At 32.2% G+C, this 22,739-nt stretch overlaps 1 protein-coding gene across 1 annotated transcript in view; it reads right to left on the reverse strand.

Annotated features, from left to right (window-relative positions):
• The window catches only part of clu (clustered mitochondria protein homolog), a 114,276-nt gene that overhangs the window by 64,685 nt on the left and 26,852 nt on the right, over positions 1–22,739 (reverse strand). Inside the window, exon 2 of the mRNA XM_075364809.1 lies at positions 2,742–3,022. Within this exon, the coding sequence (XP_075220924.1) occupies positions 2,742–3,022 (281 nt within the window). The remainder of the gene's footprint in view (positions 1–2,741; positions 3,023–22,739) is intronic.

The raw sequence follows: 22,739 nt of genomic DNA on the forward strand, positions 1-22,739 counted from the left end.
ACATGGTCAGTTAAGAAGCTTAAGATCATCTTTGTAAGACTTTTCAGTGAAATACAATCAAACAATAGTAGTGTTTTACATAACCATTCAGTGCCAAACATCTTTCAGATTAAAAAAAAATTATCTTTCAGAATAAAAATTGTTAATAATGGTCTGAAACAACAAATAAGTCTTTAAAAAATTCTTAACATTTAATATACACAACTTTCTTCTTGACTCATAAATCAGCAATTTATGCAATGAAGGAAAACCCCCAGTCCTAATAAAAATTAAACTTAGAGCCTATTATTAGTCAGATATTACAGTCAGATGTGCACCAAGATTAATACTGCTTCCTCACTTTTTACTGTTTGAGCTCTATTGAAACATGGAAAAATTGAATTATCTTTTTTGCACATCTTGCAGCCACTTCATTTGATAAGTGCCAGTTAACTTGATAACAAGTTAGTTAATCTTTTTTACATATCATACAAACATTCATCAATAATATTTTTTCATCAAGATAATGATTCTATTTGTATCTAATTATTAACTTAGTATACTGATACTTGTAAAAAGAAATGTGGTAATAACATATAAATTTTGTAGAATACATTGTAATTTGTTAATGTGAAATCAACACATGCTTCTGACATGGAAAAGGAAGTAGCCATAACATTTATATAGAGATTAACAACAGCTGTGCAATCAGAGGATAAGAATGTCAGATATTTACACTTTAACACGCACTACAACTTGATGTTAATAAATTAACTATATAATTTAATAAATAGAGGGGCAAGGTAAAGTAAATTTGTAAATCCAAGATTATTTTTTTTCTGGGTAATGACTCAATAAATACATATTATTGGCCAAATACAAGATCTTTCATCAAAATAACACGACAAACTAATCAAAATACACAAAAAAAAATACATAAAAAACAAGTAGCATAAAACAACCCAATATAAATGAAGGAGCAACCAATTCTCAATCATACTAAAAAAAAATTACATTAAAAACATGATTAGTGTACATTATAAAGGTCTTGCGACAAAAAAAAAAAGGAACAGATATGTAAGGAGAGAGGTTAAAGGTATGATCCACAAAAACTAAAAGAGAGAATGAAAAGAAAATTTCTAATCTTCAGGCATAAATCAGAATATCCATTTGTTAGTTTATACTGATGTTTGATTACAACTCATGAATCACTTTGATGTTTAAATGATTCTTTAGGAGTATTAATCAACTTAAGAGTAAGACTTTAGAAATAAAGTTATGGATATAACTCAAAATTATTCAGTAAGCAGTAAGTAGACTTAAAACTAAAGCAAGTTGTATTTTACAATAATATTTTGAGTCACTAACTGGATCAAGTTCTTCTGTAAGAGATAGAAACATTCATGAATAATATTTTAGAGAATATACAAATTACACATTTCTGATAATGTCATTAATCAAAACTAGGTATAAATTGTTATGAAGATATCAGTAATAAATAGAAAAATTTACTGTTATACAATCTTCATACTTAGGTGAGTGATGTTACATTATATAGTGAGTTTATACTGCACACATAATTTAAGTTGTCTATAGTATAATTGCTAATATATATTTTATTTTCATGTTATCTTTGTTTTTCGTACAAAACTGAAGCAAAAGGGTGTTATTTTAATTTCTCTAATTATTCATTTCAATTCGTATCTAGTTTTCACGGGACATGGATGAATGGCAAACTAAGGTTTAATGAAACTTGCAGAATGGATTTAATCAAAATGATTTATACAACTGTTTGATAGTCATCACTTGTGAATATTTAACTAGTACATCACAAACTACTGAAAACAATTTTCTCTTTGGCATCAACTTTTTCAGGTTGTACTTGGCAAAAAATACAAAAATTTTTTTAAAGTTTATAGTGTATAAAAATAGCCGTTCCATCAAATTTTCTTAGAAGTTTTCTTTTAAATTTCAAACTGAAAACAGGAGTTTCCTTCATCCTTTTAGAAAAAAAACTTCTTATGATTTACTAATTATGCATTATATTAAAAAATTTACGGCTAGTAGAATTTAAATCTAATGTCACAGATACTTTTTTAAATTTCAACAAGGTTTCTCACTCATTTTTTGCAAGAAGGCTTTTTCTGTTTTCTTTGCCAGGTATTTATTTCAGTAAAAAAAACATCAGAGCCAGAGATTAAAGAATATAACATTTTAAATAGTTCTGATACAAAACACTTTTGGAATTCTAACTTTGAATTTCCTTCAAGATATTAGACAATAATTGGTGCCTAAAGGGACACTGAATAATTCAGTTTGTGAAGTAAATGTGAGGATCTTGTGAACATATTTATAACAACTCAGAATATTAAATGGGAAAAAATGCAATAAAGGATATGAATATAATTTTCTATACATAATTACATTAAAAAAAGCATCCTATAATGTAAAGGGTATTTAAACAGTTAGATAAGAAAACAATTCTAATAAGTTTACATTATGTCTGAGTTAATTTATTTTAGTGATAGAATTTTAAAATAGTTAAACTACGAAAAGTTGATTCAAAGAATAAAAGCAGCTATCTCTAACATACAAGAATAATTAACACAATCTATCCAGTTAAACCAGTTTTAAGCAGATTATTAAAGGCCCAAATACTACAGCAACTTAAAAATATATTTAAATATAAAAATAAGGAGCCACTAATACTATATAAAACTGATATCTTTATATTGTTTTAAAAATAAATAAAACACTATTACCTGTATATCAAAAGAATCAGTTCCTGGACTCAATATTTTCACATTAAAACCCATATCTTGTATAATAACAACTTCTGGTTCTTCTTTTTTCATATCATTATCACTATTATTATTATTATTGTTAATGTTATTGTTATTATTATTATTATTACTACTACTACTCATATTCATGCTTTTATCATCATTTGATTTATTATTGCTTATCGTTTTCTCACTGGCTTCCACCTCACTTTTTTCCACAACAATATTACTTTCTTCTTGTACAGGGCCATTTAGTTCACCTAAACAAATAAAAGGAAAAAATTAGTATATTTAACACAAACAAAAACTCAAGAAGCATGAGAAATACTTCTGGAACGAGTAAAGAACAATGTTATACAAGATTTTGGAATGGGTAACTTCTCAAAGGAGGAGGTTATAACACCCTAGATACTGTTAGAGGAAATAGAAGCAAAAATGAATGAACAACTCTAAAAGTGAAAGATACTGAACACAGGTGGAAACAGCAACAGCTGTAACATTTGATTAAAAGAGTGATTGGACCTATATCACAGGCATGATGGTCTTGTATATTCATATGGTTCTATAACACCTGAAACATTGCAAGGTAATATCTTAGAAAATGAAGGATGTGAAGTAAGTACAAAATGCCAAGTCTGAAGCCACATTTATAAATGCTACTTTCATATTCCTGAAGATTAATTAACAAATTTATAAAATAGGATTAATTTTAGTGCAGGCAGTTGACACTTATTAATAGTTAATGACTGCTAAAAAAATATATTTTAAATATAAAATACTAGACTGCAAAAAATATATTTTCCCCACTGAAAGGAAGACTTTCATTTCTATTTTTGAAAAAATCTCTGACTAATAAAATTCCTGGGATCACCACTGAAAGTAGTATAAGAAAGTGAATCTCTCAGTTGAATCTAAGTGTAAACATTTATTTAATCAAAAGAAAATGTAATTGTAGTTCTTTATATAATACATCTAAATCCTAAATACTACAATTTGAACCAGAAAAATTCCTTCTAAGAGATAACTTTTTTCTTACATTATATTTAGTTGTAGACTCAAGAGTGGCAGTCTCGCCTATCCACACATAGACAGATAACGTATTCACATAGGAACACATGCACACAATTTAATTTAAAATTATTATGAACAACAAATAAAATCACACTCATACTTTAATAGAATAATGAAATTTTTTCTTAAGTTATACATTAAAGCAGTATTGTAATAAATGGACAAGATGATTTTTTATATAAGGTGTGCTGCTATTTAAGATTAAAGAATTATAAACCCCCACCAAATCTCTATCATCTAACCTGAAGAAAAAAACAGGTACAAAAGAGATAAATATATTTCACAAGATATAGAAAAAAGTTACAATTATTTTTGCTTTCACATTTTAATAAAATAAATCATTAAAAAAAATTTAACTGTTATATATTTCTAAAATCAGTAACTAAAATAAAATAATTAGATAAAACTTCCAGGGCATCCATGATGTTTTTTGAATGAAAATAAAAAGGAAACATCATAAGTAAATTATTAATTTCATCACTCTAATATACATAATCAGTCATACTAGTTATGTGTTGTTCAATGTATTCAACAGCTATAAAAGAGAAACACTCACAAGGTCATTACTATTGTACAAACAAATTACCCAACGGTTCAATTAGTACATACTACATGTGCGTATGCATAACAAACACACACACACGCGCACGCACAGTACATCCAATGTATTCATGAACAGTAGAATAATCAATCCTTTACTTATTGTATTCAAAGAGAATACACATCACTCCTTTGGTGAAGCTAGATATCAATAAAATAATGTAACTCAATTCACTAAATAAAACATATTCTGTAAAAACAATTGATATAAATATGTAGAATACCAGACTACTCTGGTTAAAAAAAAAAAATATATATATATATATTTATTATATACAGCTAATTTCATACTGCACGGTTATCTCTTGGGAGACAATTCTAAGGCCAATGATTAGGAAATAAGTTCGGAATTACAAATAATTATTTTTATCATAAAGATTGATTTTTTAAAATTATAAAAAATCAGAAAACAGTTCGTTAGCGAATTTTGGCTCGAGATATTTACATTTGCCCTGTTTTCTGCTTCCTCTGTGAAATTAAACCGTACTAAAATTCTTGGGGCAAATTTGGTGCTTCCTTATGGTTTTTGATCTACTTTGAATAAAAGTGGTCACAGAGCTCTATCTCACTTGGGTATTAAGAAAAACGGGGTAAAACACGAAAACTCTTTGCCGGAAAAACACTTTTTTAGGTTTGTAATAAAATAACTTGGTTAATTAACCAAAAACGAATAAAAATCTCTAGTACAACTCTGTACAGAATTTAATTCTGAGAAAATTGATGTAAATAACGACTATTAAAATTAAACAAAAATTTGAGAAGTTCAACTTTAATTTAAGACGTACAAACTGGATCGGAAAAGCGATACGATTTTAAACAGAACAATTTTCATCAATATTTGAAGAAAATGTAAATGAAAACAAATAGAAAACTTGCGATAACAAAAAAAATGAATAAAAAAAAGAAGATAATCGCACATATTTTTTATAATTATTTTTTAATTGTTAACAAATGCGCCTAAGAGAAATAAGACCTCAATTTGGCAAAATCTCGAGATACTGAGGGTGACCTTGCTGTATAGTCTCACCCCCCGTATATAGAAGTAATCTGACCATGTTTGGTGAAAATCGGCCCATTAGTTTTGGAGATATAAGGAGTGCAAGATCGAACTCGCACACGTACATCCGGAAAACTTCCATCAGATTTTTTGGGTTCCTTACGCGCCAAAACGTCAAGATCCGGTTAAAACCTCATATGCCCAGATTGGACCGATTGACGGGAAAATAATATATACATACAGGTGTACCACGAAGAAATTTTCAGGACATGTTCTACTGGTGAAAAAAATAACGAAAAAAGTTCGTATAACATAGGTCTGGAAACGCTTTCCTTTCGAGTTACGACTAGCGGAAGGTTTCAGCTCTTCTAATAAAAAAGGCCCCGTACTGTAAATTTTGGGATACAAATTAGGGAGTAAAGTTGGTGGTTTCTTATATAATTTGAGCTGGAAAATGGTATACAACAGGTCTCAGAAGTGTAACTCCAGTAGTTTTTAAGATATCAGACGCAAAACACAAAATTTGGGGTCAAAAAACAAGTTTTTTTTTAGGTTTGTAGTGCAATAGCTTGTTAAATGACAAATGCGGAAGTTTAATAAAACCTTAGAAAATTTAATTCTGAGAAAATAATACAGCTAACAAAATGTAAATAAAACCTTTTAAAAACTGGTTTTTTATTGAAGGAAAGCAGACGAAAAATAGACAGAAAATCGTATTATTCTTTCTTTACCTAATAAACAATATTCTTAATATAGCAAAACAAAATACATCAAACCTCAGCTACACTAATTATTCGATATTTCCTCCTTTACAATGTACATAGCATTCTGGCCGACGTAAAATATTTCCGGAGGCTTTCCGTATATTCTCAGAATCGTTTCGTATAAATTCAATAGTACTTCGTATTTTAATAAGTAACTCTTCTTTAGTATTAAGATTTTGTTGGTATACTATCGTTTTCATACGGTTCCAAATGAAGTAATCTAATGGCGTTAAGTCAGGTGATCGTGATGGCAAATCGACTGGTTCACCGCGTCCAATCCTGTTTAAAAAAACTAGCATTCAAGTGATTTATAGCAACTAAAGAACAATATGGCGTTGCACCATCCTGCTAGAAAATAATTTGTAATCCAGTTTGTACAGGTACATCCTTTAAAAGAGCCGGCAAATTATTTTTCAAGAAATGAACGTACGCACCTCCCGTAAAGTTTACATTGAAAACAAATGGTCCCAAAATTTTCTAATAAATAGCGCCACACCAAACATTAATGTGAAATCTATTTTGGAAACTAATTCCAACAGAACCATGTGGATTGTTTTTTCTCCATAAATGACTATTTTTAGGACTGAAGACTCCAATTCTCGTAAAAGTGGCTTCTTCAGTAAATAAAACTGAATTTACCTTAGCGTAGTCTAGAAGCCAATGTCAGAAGTTTAACAGTTGGGGGTAACATGTTAGCCGCAAATTTTGAACCTTCTGCAGGCGGAAGGGATAAAGATTTTCTTTCCGCAGGATACGCCATACTTTGTTGTTTGACAAACCAGTGCTACATGAAATTCGCCTTGTACTAGTGTCTGGGCTACGCTGAATCACACGATATTCATCATTAACACGATGACTTACTAGGCGTTCAACAGAAAACGAATACGTTGGAAATTACTCTTTCGTTTGTTGATGCTGATACACCAAAGAAAACGTTTTCGTATTTGGAATTCATCCAACAGGAAATCTCTCCAGTTATTCGCGTCGAGCAGCTTAAGAATTTCCGTTACAAAATCCATAAACAAAAATTATATCGGCATTTCCTCGTTAGAAAATTGAAACTGCATTTTTACACTACGATATGATAATACTACACTTCCTTTATCTGTATGATAATTTATGACAACAGATTCAAACGAAGTACACGATTTTCATTGTTGAAAACCAACCATTCATTCATTCATTGTTGGCATTGTTTTTCCAACCTATACAATTTCTACAAGTAACATACATTTCAATTTAGTTTTTTACATAATTATTACGTTTTACCTGTTTAAATTATTGAATGTACACAACTAAAATATTGTCTTATAAATTTTGTATTCCTTTTAAAACTAATTTTGGTAATTGGCGTTTTTTTTTTAAAGAATGTTTATTAGGTACAGAAAGAATAATACAAATTTTTCGATTATTTTTCATCTGTTTTGCTTCAATAAAAAACCGATTTTTAAAAGTTTTTATCTCCTTTTTATTGGATGTATTTACATTAATTTTCTCAGAATTAAAATCTCTACAATTTTATTACTAAATCTTCCCAATTTATTAGTAATTTAACAAAGCTATTGCACTACAAACCTAAATAAAACTTTTATTCGACACCGAATTTTGTGTTTTATGTTGGATACTCTACTGGAATTACAGTTCTGGAACCTGTTTTATCATATTTCCCAGCTCAAATTACATAAGAACCACCAACTTTAATTTGGATCCCAAAAATTACAGTAGGGCTTTTTTTTTGGAAGAGCTGAAATCCGGGCGAAATCTTTCGCTAGCCTAACTCAAAAACAAAGCGTTTCCAAACATGTTTATATGAACGTTTTTCATTATTTTCACCAGTAGAACATGTCCTGAAAGTTTCTCCGTTTCTCGAGGGAAATTCTGTATGTAAGTAGAACATCAAGATTATTATTAGCGAAACATGAATTTAGGAAACATTTGGTTTGTTTACTGTTTAAAATGTTTTCAGTTTTAAATAATCAGTAATTTTGATGACCGATTGTCACGGACAAAAACACAGAAAATTAAAATCAGTTTATCCTTGCTGCCAATCTTTTTATTGTCCGATCATATAAAATGAATTATTATCCATTATTGATAAAGGACTACAATACTTGCAGCATTTCCACCACATAATGAGCCTCAACCACGAGTATTCCCTGATATTTTATCAGAAGTAAGGCAACCCTAAGCTTAAATGCAATTCAAAACTCTAATTGTTGAAAACATTAATTTTCACCAGAAGAACATGTCCTGAAAGTTTCTCCGTTTCTTCGTGGGACACTACATAAAAATAAAAAGTATATAATTTTATAAAAAAAAAGTTAAAAAACTAGATATAGTTTTTCCTCAAAACTTTTGAATACATTACATTCATCATAATTTATTTTAAAAATGCAAGACTAACTTCTGCTTATTTCTTTATTTTCAGCATGCATCATCAGAACGTTATTTTTTAAGTACCTTCTAAAATCTAAAAGTATTGTAATGTTTTAAACTTTTGAAAAACATTTTGTAGAATTTAAATTAAATAGAGGTCTTTAAAAGTAATAGCTTGTCTGTAAGTTAAAAGTTAATTATGGTAGATATTAAAAAAACAAAAAATTAACTTGGTAGATATTAAAAAGAAAGCACTAACGAAAATTATTTGGGAAGTTATTATTGAAACATGTTAAAGGAAGAAGCAGAAAATTCAGCGTTATTTAAAATAGTTTTCAAAAACTCATCAAACATTAGTATTGCTTCAGTAAAATAATTAAATTCTGTTAAAATAGATTAGTTGGAATTAGTTTCATTTTGGCAACGGAAGTGTAATGTAATATGAGTAGTTTACACAAAAAATTCCAATTATATGGATTGTTTTTAGTTATCGCTAAACTTTAGGGATAAATTACTTTTTATTTTGATCAAAGACTGAACATAGTAAATATGTTCAGTCACATTAATCACACTTATGGTCGCCAAACAATGAATTAACACACTTTTTTATCTTAAATTTTTTCAGACTTTTTGATAGGTATCCAATCAAACATTACACGAATGTAAAACATACCTAGTTATAAGAAATATTAATAATGATGACGCTTAGCGTTTTATAAAGATGGTTCAAGTCAAAACAACACGGTATGATTTTGTTGTAGATGAAATCAATTTGATCGTTTCATGAGAATTTGTCATAAATAACACACTTAAAAACTTCACAATAAGGACAATAGAAATACTACCAATATAAATGGGAATAATATCCGCATCGTTAGCAACATTACACATTACTAAGAACCATAACAGTATCTGTAGCTTGGATAATATAATCAGAAAATATCATATTTTTTGTGTAGTGTTACAAGGGTGTGATGATATCACGTAAAATATAAATCGATTAATTTTGGCAAAACTTATTTCACAAAATTTTATGTTCTGGCCAAGAAAAAAATCCCAACGATATACTTTTCAGATCTCTGAATCGATCCGAGGAGCTTAAGCTAGGGTGAACAGCAGTAATCTTTAACATAAAAAAAAGTATGCAACAAAATTCCATATTCTATCTCGCTTCATCTCCCAAATCGGTTCAAAATCCTGAAATCGGTTCTTTCGCTAAGCCGAGCAAGAGATTGACTCAATTTATTGAAATCGAGCAGTCAATTGTAGCAAAAAACTGAGGTGTATTTTTAGGATCAACCTTGTCTGATATATTCGCAGATTATTTTTTAATTATAAAGGAGAGAAAGACCCAATTATTGGTACACTTACTAGGAAAAGCTGCCTCTCTAACTTCTTCTTATAATCAAACTCTTGTCAGTTTAAAGAAAATCTTTAATCTTTAAGATAGATAATAAAATCTATTAATCTAAACTGAGAATAAGGGAGATTTGAAATCCTGTTGACTTATGTAACGCTAGGTCACTAAACTAGACAGAGAAGAAAAATGCTATTTCCGTAACCGTAATAATACTTTAGGTAAAGAGACGAAACTGTTATTTCTTTGAACAATACAAACAGCAAACGCATATTCGTGCGTTAAATTAAGAGGGACGGAAGAGAGAAATTATTGTCACTAATAATGGTAGAAGGGGAATCTCAATTAATTCAATGAATTAATGCTTCATAATTCAAGGAAATGCAACAGTCTATAACGTATACCTTTATTTTAGCATATCATAATATCTTGGAATTAAATTAAAGAAAGTGTTAAATATTTTCAAACATCATAATTATAAAGTTACAGGACTTTTAAAAAATAATTCAATCAGACAATTTGATATTGATATTTTTATCATACTGAAATGAGGAAATTTTTTTATTAAGTATGTTGTTAAATCATGGATATGACTATTACGTAATTAAGAAAAATAACGTAAAACATAAAAAATTATTTCCATTATAACAAAATTAATTTGCCAAAACAATTTTTAACTTTGATCCTACAATTTCATTTCGGCTCGAGGAGCTCCAATGTGAGAAACTGATAAATTCATTCCGTTTATATTAAATGACAATGAACCATAAGTTTACTTATTCTCAAAGCAGTCGGCTTAAACCAATTTAGTTACACTATATAATGGATAAAGTCTATATATGAAAAATGGCAAGCCTGACAGGGATTCGAACTCAGAACCTTTCGGATGAAAGGCAGGGATGATGCTACCGCTTTACCACGGTCAGCCGAGTAAATAATTATAACAAGACCACATAACAAGTAGTGAACACTTTCAAACTGGCCTGCCACAGCTTGTCATAAACTGTTGTCGGTGTTTGTCAACTTGCTACCAGTTTTGCGACTTCATTCTTTAAAATTGAGACGAATTTGTGTAAGATCTGAATAAGAAACAAAAAAGTCAATCATGGCAATACATTTATTTTAAAAAATCTATCAAAAAAAAAATCCAGGTTGTTAATTAAGCTCAATATTGTATTTTATGAGAAAGAAAATACGATTTCATTTATCTGGATATGTCAGTTCAGAAAACACCAGTCTCATGACGATGATGATAAATTGCGGTGTACAGTGGTATTTCTGGTAATTACATAGTAGAAATCAATATTTTTTGATATGACTTAAAACAACGGTATTTTTTCAAGATTGTTTACCCTAGACTACAGATGTAAAGAAAAAATAATTCCTTTTAAAACTATATGGGGAAACATATTTACTATACGTTTTAAGACGCGGAGAATAACTAAATTTTACCAACAATGTTTATTTATAAAGTGACAACAGGCTCATACCCAAAAATAGTTACTACCGTGGATAAAAATGACTTTTGTATTGTCTGATTGGAACCCGAAGCGGATCTTTAATTTGTCTAAAATTTTTATCTCGGAAAGCTTTTTAAGGAGAAAATTTATGAACTAATTTTTCGCGTCCTTTCTTTTATTTACGTTAAATAAAAGGAATATTAGTTAACAGCAGTCATAAAAAGAGTAAGATTTACATAAAATAGAAAAAAAAAATTAAAGCAACGTAAAACAAAATAATTATAATAATTTAAAACCGCGTAATAAAAACAAGATGATATGCTTTAGATAACTCTATAGGCTACTCACATAACCTCACAATTGCCATCTGAACTTTAACCTATCGATTCAACAACACTAAACTACACAACTTCATTAGATTAATAAAAAATAACATTTAACTGAATATTAACAGTACGCTTAGAATGGATAAATATTTTTAGGTAATAATTTTATACAAAAATAAATAAATGAAAGAAAACTAATATGATTTTAGGTAAACAAAACGTACAAGAATAAATAAAACAAAAATTATCACAAACTAAAACTACAAGTAATTTACCAACAAAAATATAACGTAGCATGTTAAAATATTATAAATAAATACGTTTTAAGTAATCTTAAATCAGTAAACAACAGTCATAAAAGTGTGAACATAAAAAATTATTTTTTGATAAAGATTTTGTTTTTGTAATTAAACTAACATTGTCAGCAGCAAAAATCACATAAAATAATGTTTAGCCTATTTCACAAAAAACAACAAAATTTAAACAGCAATGGTTATTTATTTATAACAGAACATTCACTCTTAGTGATGAATGCTATCCACTCATACCTGTAAATATTTTGACAAGCAAAACTTGCATTATAGTTTAAAAATAGGTCAGTTAGTGTTTTTTAACGCAAGTAAAATTATTTTTAAAAAGAAAATGAACAATAATAAAAATGATCAAAAATTTACTTTTCTTTTATTTAAAAAAAAAAAAAAATGAATCTAATATAAATTTGTTAAAAACGTAATATTAAGACTACTGATCATTTTTAAATAAATATAAAAAGAAAATGTTGTGCATCTCTATTTAACAACATATACAAATAAGATGGGCTCAGATAATTTCTATTCGAAGATTCTAAAATATTATCTTGTTTAATGATTAATTTTTTTATCTGCTTTAATACTGCATTAAATATTTATTATTTTTACTTCCTTCTACGAAGTATAAAGGAAGTATTGTGATCGCGAAAAATTTCGGTTTTCAGATTTCAACGGAAATATGCATTTTGACTAGTTTTGGCGTGACGTCTGTATGTATCTCGCATAACTAAAACACCATTAGCCGTAGGATGTTGAAATTTTGGATGATTTTGGATTTAGGACTGTTGTAACATCTAGTTGTGCACCTTCCCTTTGATTGCAATCGACTGGACCAAAAAAGCCCAAAATCCAATTTTTTTGAATTTGGGCTTTTTCCAAACTGCAGTAATAACCCTCATCGAGAGCTTTTCAGCGATATATCGCAAGCGGTATTTTCATTGGTTCTAGTTATAGAACTGTAACCCACCGGGTTGGTCTAGTGGTTAACGCGTCTTCCCAAATCAGCTGATTTGGAAGTCGAGAGTTACACCGTTCAAGTCCTAGTAATGCCAGTTATTTTTACACGGATTTGAATACTAGATCGTGGATACCGGTGTTCTTTGGTGGTTGGGTTTCAATTAACCACACATCTCAGGAATGGTCGAACTGAGAATGTACAAGACTACACTTCATTTACACTCATACATATCATCCTCATTCATCCTCTGAAGAATTATCTAAACGGTAGTTACCGGAGGCTAAACAGGAAAAAGAAAGTTATAGAACTGTAATTAATGAAATATTTGGATCTTACTAGGAGAAGGCACATCGGTTCGAATTCGACTTCATCTCCCTTTTTTTTTTTTTTTAGTTTAAATACATCGATTTACTAATAATTATTAACCTCTGATTGTAAATTATTTTTTACAATAAATAATTATTCAATAACAAAAAAACAATATCAGAACTTAATGAAATAAAATTTGTGTACTTTTAATTTAAAAAAAAAAAAAAAAAAAATGTATATGTAATTTAATAGGTGTCCACATCAGATTTTTACATATTAATATGGCTTTAGCCACAATTAATTTTATATTCTGTGACAACCGGCATCATCAAATCAAGGTTTAACCGTAGTTTCCCTTGATCCACAAAAAAAAAAAATGCTGTTGCATTCCTCGTTTCAGTGGAAAAAAGTACATATTAATACACTTATTAATAAATACCGTATTTATCCACATACCCCCACCAACGCATAAGACCCGCAGGCTACTTTTAAGATTAATGAGAAAGAAAGAAAGAAAATCATTATAATATATTCTCCCAGAATATTTACTCTTAGACACTACAATAAATGTAATATTTGGTATTAGTAAAAAATAATAATAATTAATGTTATAAATAAATAAAGAAAAGTAGCTATTTACAACGGCTAAGCTTTTCAGTTAGTCACATTCTTCTTCACTTCCGTATCCTTTTTCGGATCCAGAATCACATCTTCGTCCTCTTCATTTTCTCAGAGAATATCACCTTCCATCCCATCCGTAATTCTCGTATTTGAAGTTGAACGTTTTTTAAAGCTTTTAAAATCACTAACTCTGAAGATATATTTTCCCATGCAGTCAATATCTATTTACAGATCGAGGGAAGAGATGGTTTTTTAATTCTTCCTTTGAGTTTAAACGAACGATCATTGTTTGCCATTCAAGAAGAATAAAATTCTTTCAATCTGTCTTTAAAAGGCTTATTAATATATTCACCTGAGGGTTGAAGGAGAGAACTTAATCCTTCTGGAATAATTAATAATTCAGAATTATTTTTCGATAATTAATTTTTCACATTTTAGTTATATGTCCCCGAATGATATCAAGGACGGGCATATATTTTATATTTCGCAAGCTATTGGGTCTACGAAACCATACCGATTTCAACCATTCAGGCATCCATTTTCATTCCATCGAACAATTATTATCTTTGGGAAATTTTCTTTGGTCAAAGTAATCTGCTTGAAAATAATAAAAGGTGAAGTTTCGTTCCGTTTGCATAACTGTACATCTTTGTTTTTCAGAACCACCAGTTTGAGGAGGAATACTTTTTTCACCTAATAGTTGAATTCTGTGCATTTCAAAGTATTCAGACGTTTGATAAACATTATCTATTTGTGATAGTTCGAAACTGAATTTTTTGCGCAAGCCAAATAACACTTTGCTGAAAATCTATTAAGTTTTTCTTTGTATGCATCTGACAATCTTTGACAAACAGTGGTCTGTCTACATACATCTTTGAAACCAACCTCTGCTAGCTGTAAATTCTCAACACTTATTACCTCCTACAGTTATTTGTTTTGCTTTTATAATGCACATAACACTTTTCCTTTTTTTTCTTTAATAAAACAATGATAGTTCTTGCTGTAATTCCAGATTTCGGTCCTTCAAACTATCGTCTTTTTGAAGAAGCGCCAAGCATTAAATCCATTTTCTTTCGTCAATCTCAAATACACGACTCATGAATGTCATATTTTTTACCGGCTGCTTGATTACCGATAATTTCAACTTTTGAGACAATTTTTAATTTTTCGGCTACGATAAATGAACAAAGTTTGTTTTTGTTTGAAAACGTAACTTTTAATCAAAAGGTATTTTTTTTTTTAAAGGAGAGAATGTGATACGGTTACAAGTTTGAAATCAGATACATTAATGAAATTAAATCTTCAAATGTAGAAGGATTATCCAAATTTAAAAATTCCGGCGTAATCTTAATTTATTTAAAAGATGTTACTTCAATAGATCGTCGGTACAATACACCTTAGTTACACGGTTCCGGTTCAAATTCGGTAACGTATATCTACTATTATTACCGACAATTCTATTACGGCAGTATTATAAAAAAAAGCCCTTAACATTTACATTGTCAACTGCATGAACTACGTCACAGCACGTACAACGTGGACTGGAATGAAGTAGAATGTTTTACTTCTAACCAGATCACTACCTACATACATCGCAATTGACTCCTGTTGGTATAAATCCCTTCTCTTTTTAATTCCGTGAGCCGATCGTTCTGACATTCTTCTACTAAGCTACCGGTATACTATCAAGGCACAAAAAATTGTCGTGATAAAAAAATGAACGAATAAGTATAACAATGACACGAATAAAGTAAATAAAAATTACGTAAGTTTTTAAGTACTAGTTTCACGATCGGTGTGAAATTTATGACACTGCTACTGATCACGAATTCTGTAAAAATGACAACATTTTAACAAACCTTTATGACGAATCAAATCGATTATCGTTTGTTAATTCTATTTGTTTTCATTTTACTTCGCCTTTTATGTTAATTAAATATTTTTATATTTTCAATTAAATATACAAGAGTTCGTGGTGTGTGTATTAAAAATATATATACAACACAGCAAAAGTTAAAAATATTACTTTAGCCGCAAGAATCAACATGCATTAAAAAAATTAAACGTATAAAAACATAAAAAGCAACGTAATACAATAAAACAGTAAAATTTGTTACGGGACCAAATACAATTATTAAACAAACCATACTCATCGGTTTATAATTCATCGATCGTGATATCCATTTATTACAAACAAAATAAATTATCAAGAAAAAATCAACATAAAAAAAGTATTTCCATAGATAAACAGAAAGAATAAATATTAGAAGTAGGAGTAGATAGGAAAACACCAAACATAATTAAGGACATTAACAAATAATATCAAAAATTAAATTCTTGGATGAATTGTCAGAACCGTTCGAAATTGCTTTAGGGGTTAGACATGGCGATGGATTTTCACCACTTTTATTCAAATGCATCCTGTAGAAAGTTATCCGAAAAAATTGAAAAAGGATTTGAAGGGAAAAGTAAAAAATATCTAATTGGGGGAAAAAAAAAAGAAAATAGAAGTTGACTTTTTGCATTTGCACACGATATAGCCATTTTTGGATAAAAAAACATTAACGATACTAACACCAAAATAAGATACTAGAAGAAGTTGCTGTGAAAGTTGGCCTAATAACAGAGTTCATCGCAATAAGAAGAGTACAGCACAGGAAGATAACAAAATAAGAATAAGCGAACAGAAAAATTCAAGTACTTGGGAGAATAGATCCGATCAAACAACCAAGAATTAGTCAATACCGAAACAAGAAACAGAGAATGGAACTAGCATATAAATTTTCAAAAAACAGCAACAAAAATCAATTTTGATTAAAGCAAAAATGAGACGTTATTGTACAACAGTAAGACAAATAACAGCAACTGAAAAAAATGTTACAAACAATCATTAAATATTTTGCCTTAATATCGCATTACTTCTGTTGGCGACGCTTCGCAACTGCACGTTTACACGTTTACCACAGTATGCGAGCGATTAGCATCAACCATCTGATATAACTGGATTATATTTTAATATATTTCTATTAGGGGAAATTTAAAGAAATGTATTATAACGCAAAATAATTTGGCTGAATCCAGAACTTGCCAATTTTGTCTTAACACAATCGTACTTTATATACAAGACCATATTGTATATTACTAGAAATACATCTGATAAGACTACATACATCCTTGCGGCCTAACCAGTTTACACAATTAGATGTTACCAGTTTAACATCTAACATAACTCCGCCACAGAGTAATCTGTTGGCAATCGACCAGATTCCTGACATACGAGGTCTGTTCAGAAAATAACCGAACATTTTGAATTACGCTCCAACAGAGATATTTAGCAATGTACGGTTGGCAGCATTGTGTTCCGCATACTCTCCTCTGTAACCACATGTTCTTGGATTGTTGATATCTCGTTTAGTTTTCGTGTTATTGTTATTTGAGTGCAACGTGTTTAAGTGTTAGTAGCGATTTTTGTAATGTGCGATTTTCAGGAGCAACGATACAACGTAAACTTTTGCGTGAAATTGGGGAAAAGTTTCACAGATGATTCTCTGGGTTGTACGCAATGTTACGAACGGTGTTCACAATTTAAAAGAGGTCGTCAGTCAATTGAAGATGGCCCTCGACTGAAAAATTGAACATGCATGCAGTTGAAGCAAAGTTTGTTCCTCGTTTGATGACCGAACAGGGGAAACAATATAGAGTGAACATACCTTAATTCATCACGGGCTTTAAAGGTCATTTCAAATGAAGCTATTCAGGACTGCTTCGTGAAGTGGAAACACCGCTAGGAAAAGTGTGTGAATAGGGGAGGAGAGTACTTTGTACTTTGAAGGGGACACAAGGACCAATAATCTGTAAAATTAATAAAAGATTAAAAAAAATAAAGTTCGATTATTTTCTGAACCGACCTCGTATCCAAACTTTAGTAGTCAGTTTATCAAACGTGTACGTTTTTTATTTCATGATCGGTTATGGCGACACACTAATGGACTACTGAAGATGTTACAAAAGCTTTCCACATTAAATATTATTTTACCCAGTTCATTCCATTCCCGATTTTTTCCCCAAGAAATTTTGGGTGACACAGAGGTGTATACCCATTTTGGAATGAATACGATACAGGGAGGTTTTCACCAAACTTTATTATGTTGGCTGGAATATGTGAAGAAACAGATGGCATTTATGTTAAGTGGCAGAAATTACAATTGGAAAGTGATGACCATCTTCCCTGATACATGTTTCAAGTCGAGAAATGAGCTGACCCACACCCGTTCCAGTGCCCCCCTGCGTGATCTCCTGTACCTTCCTACGAATACCTGTCTTCAGTAGCTGTAATATACGGGTTTCTCGATGTACACTTGGTCCTTTAAGTATTCCCTCAGGAAGAAGTTGTATATACTCACGTCGGGAATCGAATTCGTGATATTAGCAGATGGATTGCGGGACCCCGTGGTTAGTGGGATTTTTACCTCACTCAGATCCTGACGGGCCATGGGGGCTTCAGGGCGTATTTATATCGTTTTGGACTAGACTGTGCGGAAACCTGCCCTGATTGCGAAACGGAAGAAACGGCGCAGCATGTTTTCTTTGAGTGTTCCCCTCTTCATTATGGAGAAAAGCGAAATGCTTGAATTCCTGGGTATGACGGTTTTATTCCCGCCTGAGGGGCTTATGGACTTCATGCTGGTAAAAGAAGAGCACTAGCTTGCTGCGGCCAGGTATTCCAAAGCAGTCATGGAGAGGCTTCGGATGGCAGAAGAAATAAGGAAAGCAGACAGGTGCTCTGGTGCGGAGAGAGCTCTGGGCGAATGTCTAGGGGACCTCCGACCATGTGGAGGTCGCCTGGACGCGGTGAACCTGCGGTTATTCCGATGCTCGGAGCAGATAGGTAAACTCCGCTTTCTGGAATTAAAAAAAAAACGAAAAAATACTTGAAGTACTCCTGGGTACGAAGGTTATGTTCCCGCCCGAGGAGCTTATGGATTCCAGGCTAACCAAAGAAGAGCTCTCTGGCTTGCTGTGGTTAATATGGCTTAGTCCATATGGAGATGCTTCGGACGGAGGAAGAAGCAAAAAGGCAGACGGGCGCCTGAGAGCTCTGGTGCGGAGGACAGGGCTGCGGGTGAGCGTCCAGGGGGCCTCTCGAACCTGTGGGGGTCGCTGGATGCGGTGAACCCGTGGTCACTATGATGTCCGGAGCAGGAAGGTAAGCTCCCCCTTTCTGAAGTAATGCCACACAGCAGTTTCCAGAAAGCGGAAGGACTATGAGAAGTGGAGGTTTAATCAGTAGGACGCAGGCACACATACGCACTCAATAACATCTTGCGGAACCTGTTATTGTGGACCAAAGTGTCGGAACGGGCCCGACACTGTATGTAAATGTTATTCATCCCCCTTTATAAAAAAAAGTCGGGAGATCGAGGGGGCCAAGGAAAATTTCTGAACCTGGAAATGAGCCGCCAAAACCGAATCGCCGACTTTCACATACGCAACGTACGTGAACATGCAATCTTCCACTAATCACTCGGGCATGGTAACTGAAATAAATGGTATTAATTCACACACGTTACGACAAACGAATTACAGGTTGGAGTAATAGTAACAATGTTTGGATCATTCCAAAATGGTTATACATCTCTGTGTTAACCTGTACTTCGATGAGTAAAACTTATTTCCAAATTAGTTTCCCAATTTTCTTTCGTTTACGTGAGGCTACGAAAACACACAAAGGACAGTTTTTTCGCTCGATCTAGCTGGATCAACAAAATTAAGCCCGAGCTAACCTTAAAATATATTTAAATGAAAAGTTTTAAGCGATTGAATATATTTTGCCACTAACTTGATATTACAGATAAGTTGACATAATATGACAGGTTTGGTAATGAATTTTACAATGAGGAATATAATTATTAATAAGTACAGTCGGTTGGATAATAAAATAAATCATTCTAATTATGAAAATCTGCATTTGGGGAATTTGGACAAAAACCAAAATTTTATTCTTAATTTCCTATGATTTTCATAAAAATCTTCGAAAATGCACTGAGGGTGGGTCAATGGGAACGACGATGGAGAGCTGAAGTGATGTTCGTTAGGAATCCTAACTGTAGCGCTTCTAGAGGATCTGATCACACGAAAACGGCATAACCAACATTCATTCCCGGCTTGCTGGGAAAAGTGGGGAAAGAAATGTTTCCTATTGTCGTCTTTATGGAGACGAATGTACTGTTGTATATGACTGTGCGAAACTTTCTGAAACGCAGGTGTCATTCAGCTCCAAAAGCGACATCTTTATTCAATTAACTGTAGGGACTATCTATGATTTTGGTTATATAATAAACATCCTTAATCCAATTTAAGATGGATCCTTTGTACCTCGACGCTTTGTATTAATCAGGATCATAAAAAACGCGGGATAGATAGTATAAATCATCGAATACTCTCCTTTATAAATTAACAAACCTCTCAGGTTGTTGTGAAAAGATGAGGAAGTACAGACTACCTTTAGCAATTAACCTCCATGCGATCGGCAAGAGGCCCACACCGGAATGTATTTACTGTGGAGGGACTGACACGGTGAATCACATCTTTTTTGAGTGTGGGAAGAATTCAGACCCTTGGATGGGAAACTGAATAGTCCTGAAAATGTGGTGATAGCCATGTTGCAGGAACTCGGTACGTGGAGGCTGTGCTGCGGGTAGTTTAGAACAGCAGTCAAGCGCACTTCAGAGGAGTGAAATTAGCCGAGGGATGGAGAACGGTCCTCCCTTACATGGAGGCAGTGCGGGCCCTCGGATCGCCACTATCGATGAAGTGTGGGAGAAGTATGAGTACGACAATTGGCTGTACAGGAAGGTGGAGGCAATGCATGATGATGTGGTTGCCAAAGAGGTTTGGGTGTCAACATCTGCCAGGTGCGCGGTCCCTGGATTCCGGAAGATTAGGATAACACGGACCCGGAATAGATGTGAAGGGCCGGTAAGGGACAGCTTGCACATGGAGATGGCAGGGGCCATCGGGTCCTCAAGAGACCCGTGGTGAGCGGCACGTCCCGAGTAATGCCTCATCGGCGGGTATCGGGACGTGTTTGCTCTGAGGGAGGGTTTTTAGTGGGTCCCTGCTTCCCTGGGTGTCTGGTTGCAATTTTCCCTCCTCCGAAGCAAAAAAAAAGACTGTCTTTAGCGAGTGAGGAATAGTTTAGATCAGCGTTTCTCAATCTGGGGGTCGCGAAATTAGCATAAACTTTTACACGTAAACAGTAATGAAATAATTTTATGAGAAAAAAGCATGTATTATAAACATTTTACTTACATTTTTAAGTACACGTCTAAAGAAAATAAATTAATGAGATAGTTGCAATTATTTTTCATTTAAAAGTTTCTCCATACGTGGATCTACGCTAGAAACACACAAAAGCAATTTGTTTACAAGTGATAAAAGAAGATTCCTACATTTAGTTTTTAGCGCAATCACAGACAAAAACCCCTTTTCACAGAGATAAGAAGTAGCGAAAGGGATTATTATTTTCAATGTTTCTGTGACCAAATTTCCATATTCACTTTGACGAGCAAGCCAAAAGGTGTACAGTACCGAACAAAAGGAATTTTGCTCTGTTGTAGGGAATTTTCATTCTGTGGCAGACTGCTTGCTGTTTGGTGTTTCAGGTTATGTTAGTTCATATACAAACAGAATTAGTGGTTTTTGTGCTTTTATAATTCATTGTCAATTAGTTTTTTGGTGACTTTGTGAGTTTCTGTTATAAGTTTGTATTGGTTTCTAGTTAATACAATGGATATAATTCCACGAAAGTAGTCAAAAATTGTTGCTCTGTCCGAATACACACAAATGACTCAAAAACAGATTGCCGGTGAGTGTAGTTTGGGGGTTAGGTAGTGTAAATGAGATCGTAAAAAGGTTTAGGGAAACAGGCTCCGTCTCTTCAAAGGGAAAAAGAAAACCACGCCTATACAGGATCTATTATTAAGAAAAAGCAAAATTAATCCACGATTGTCACCTGCTGACCTTAACAATGACTTGAGAGCCAAGTGGGACTAATGTTTCTGATATGACAGTTCGTAGAAGATTGTTGGAAGTGGGAAGGATTGTTCGGAAACCTAAAAAGAAGCAGTTACACAGGTTATGAAGACAAAAATACTTCAATGGGCAAGGAACATAAAGAATGGACTATTGAAATGTGGAAAAAATTTATTTTTTCAGACGAGACTCATTTCTTTGCACAAGGGGAGAGAGTAACCTAAATTCGTAAGTCAGCAGATGAGAATACTATGCCAGCACACCTGCAACAAACACCCAGCCAAAAATATGTTTTGGAGATATTTTACACATGAAGGGCCAAGAGCACTTATGCCTGTGGATGGGATGATGAAATCGGACCGATACATTAACATATGCCAAAGAAAAATAATCCCACTTATACAAAAAAACCCAGAACTCATTTTCGAACATGAACTTGAACCATGTCACACGGCAAGGAAAGCAAGAGTTCTTCAAAAACCAAAAGATTCGAGTGCTCTCGTGGTCAGTGAACTACCCTGACCTAAATCACATTGAAATTTATGGGCCATACTAAAAAGAAAACTTGGGAAAATGAATTGTAGCACAAAAACTGACCTTATTAGTTCAGTGATACAGTTTTAGTTTCGAGATTAAGAAATAAAAAATCATTGTTCTACCTTAGTGGAATCGATGCCAAACAGGATTAATGACATAATCAAAACCAAAGGAGGAAACACAATTTGAGTAAATTCTGACTATTATAAACATGTTTTCTTTTAAAAATACTACGTTCGGATTAATTTATTCGCTATTG

This window comes from Lycorma delicatula, chromosome 4 (assembly GCF_047948215.1).
Source record: "Lycorma delicatula isolate Av1 chromosome 4, ASM4794821v1, whole genome shotgun sequence".
Taxonomy (NCBI): Eukaryota; Metazoa; Arthropoda; class Insecta; order Hemiptera; family Fulgoridae; genus Lycorma; species Lycorma delicatula.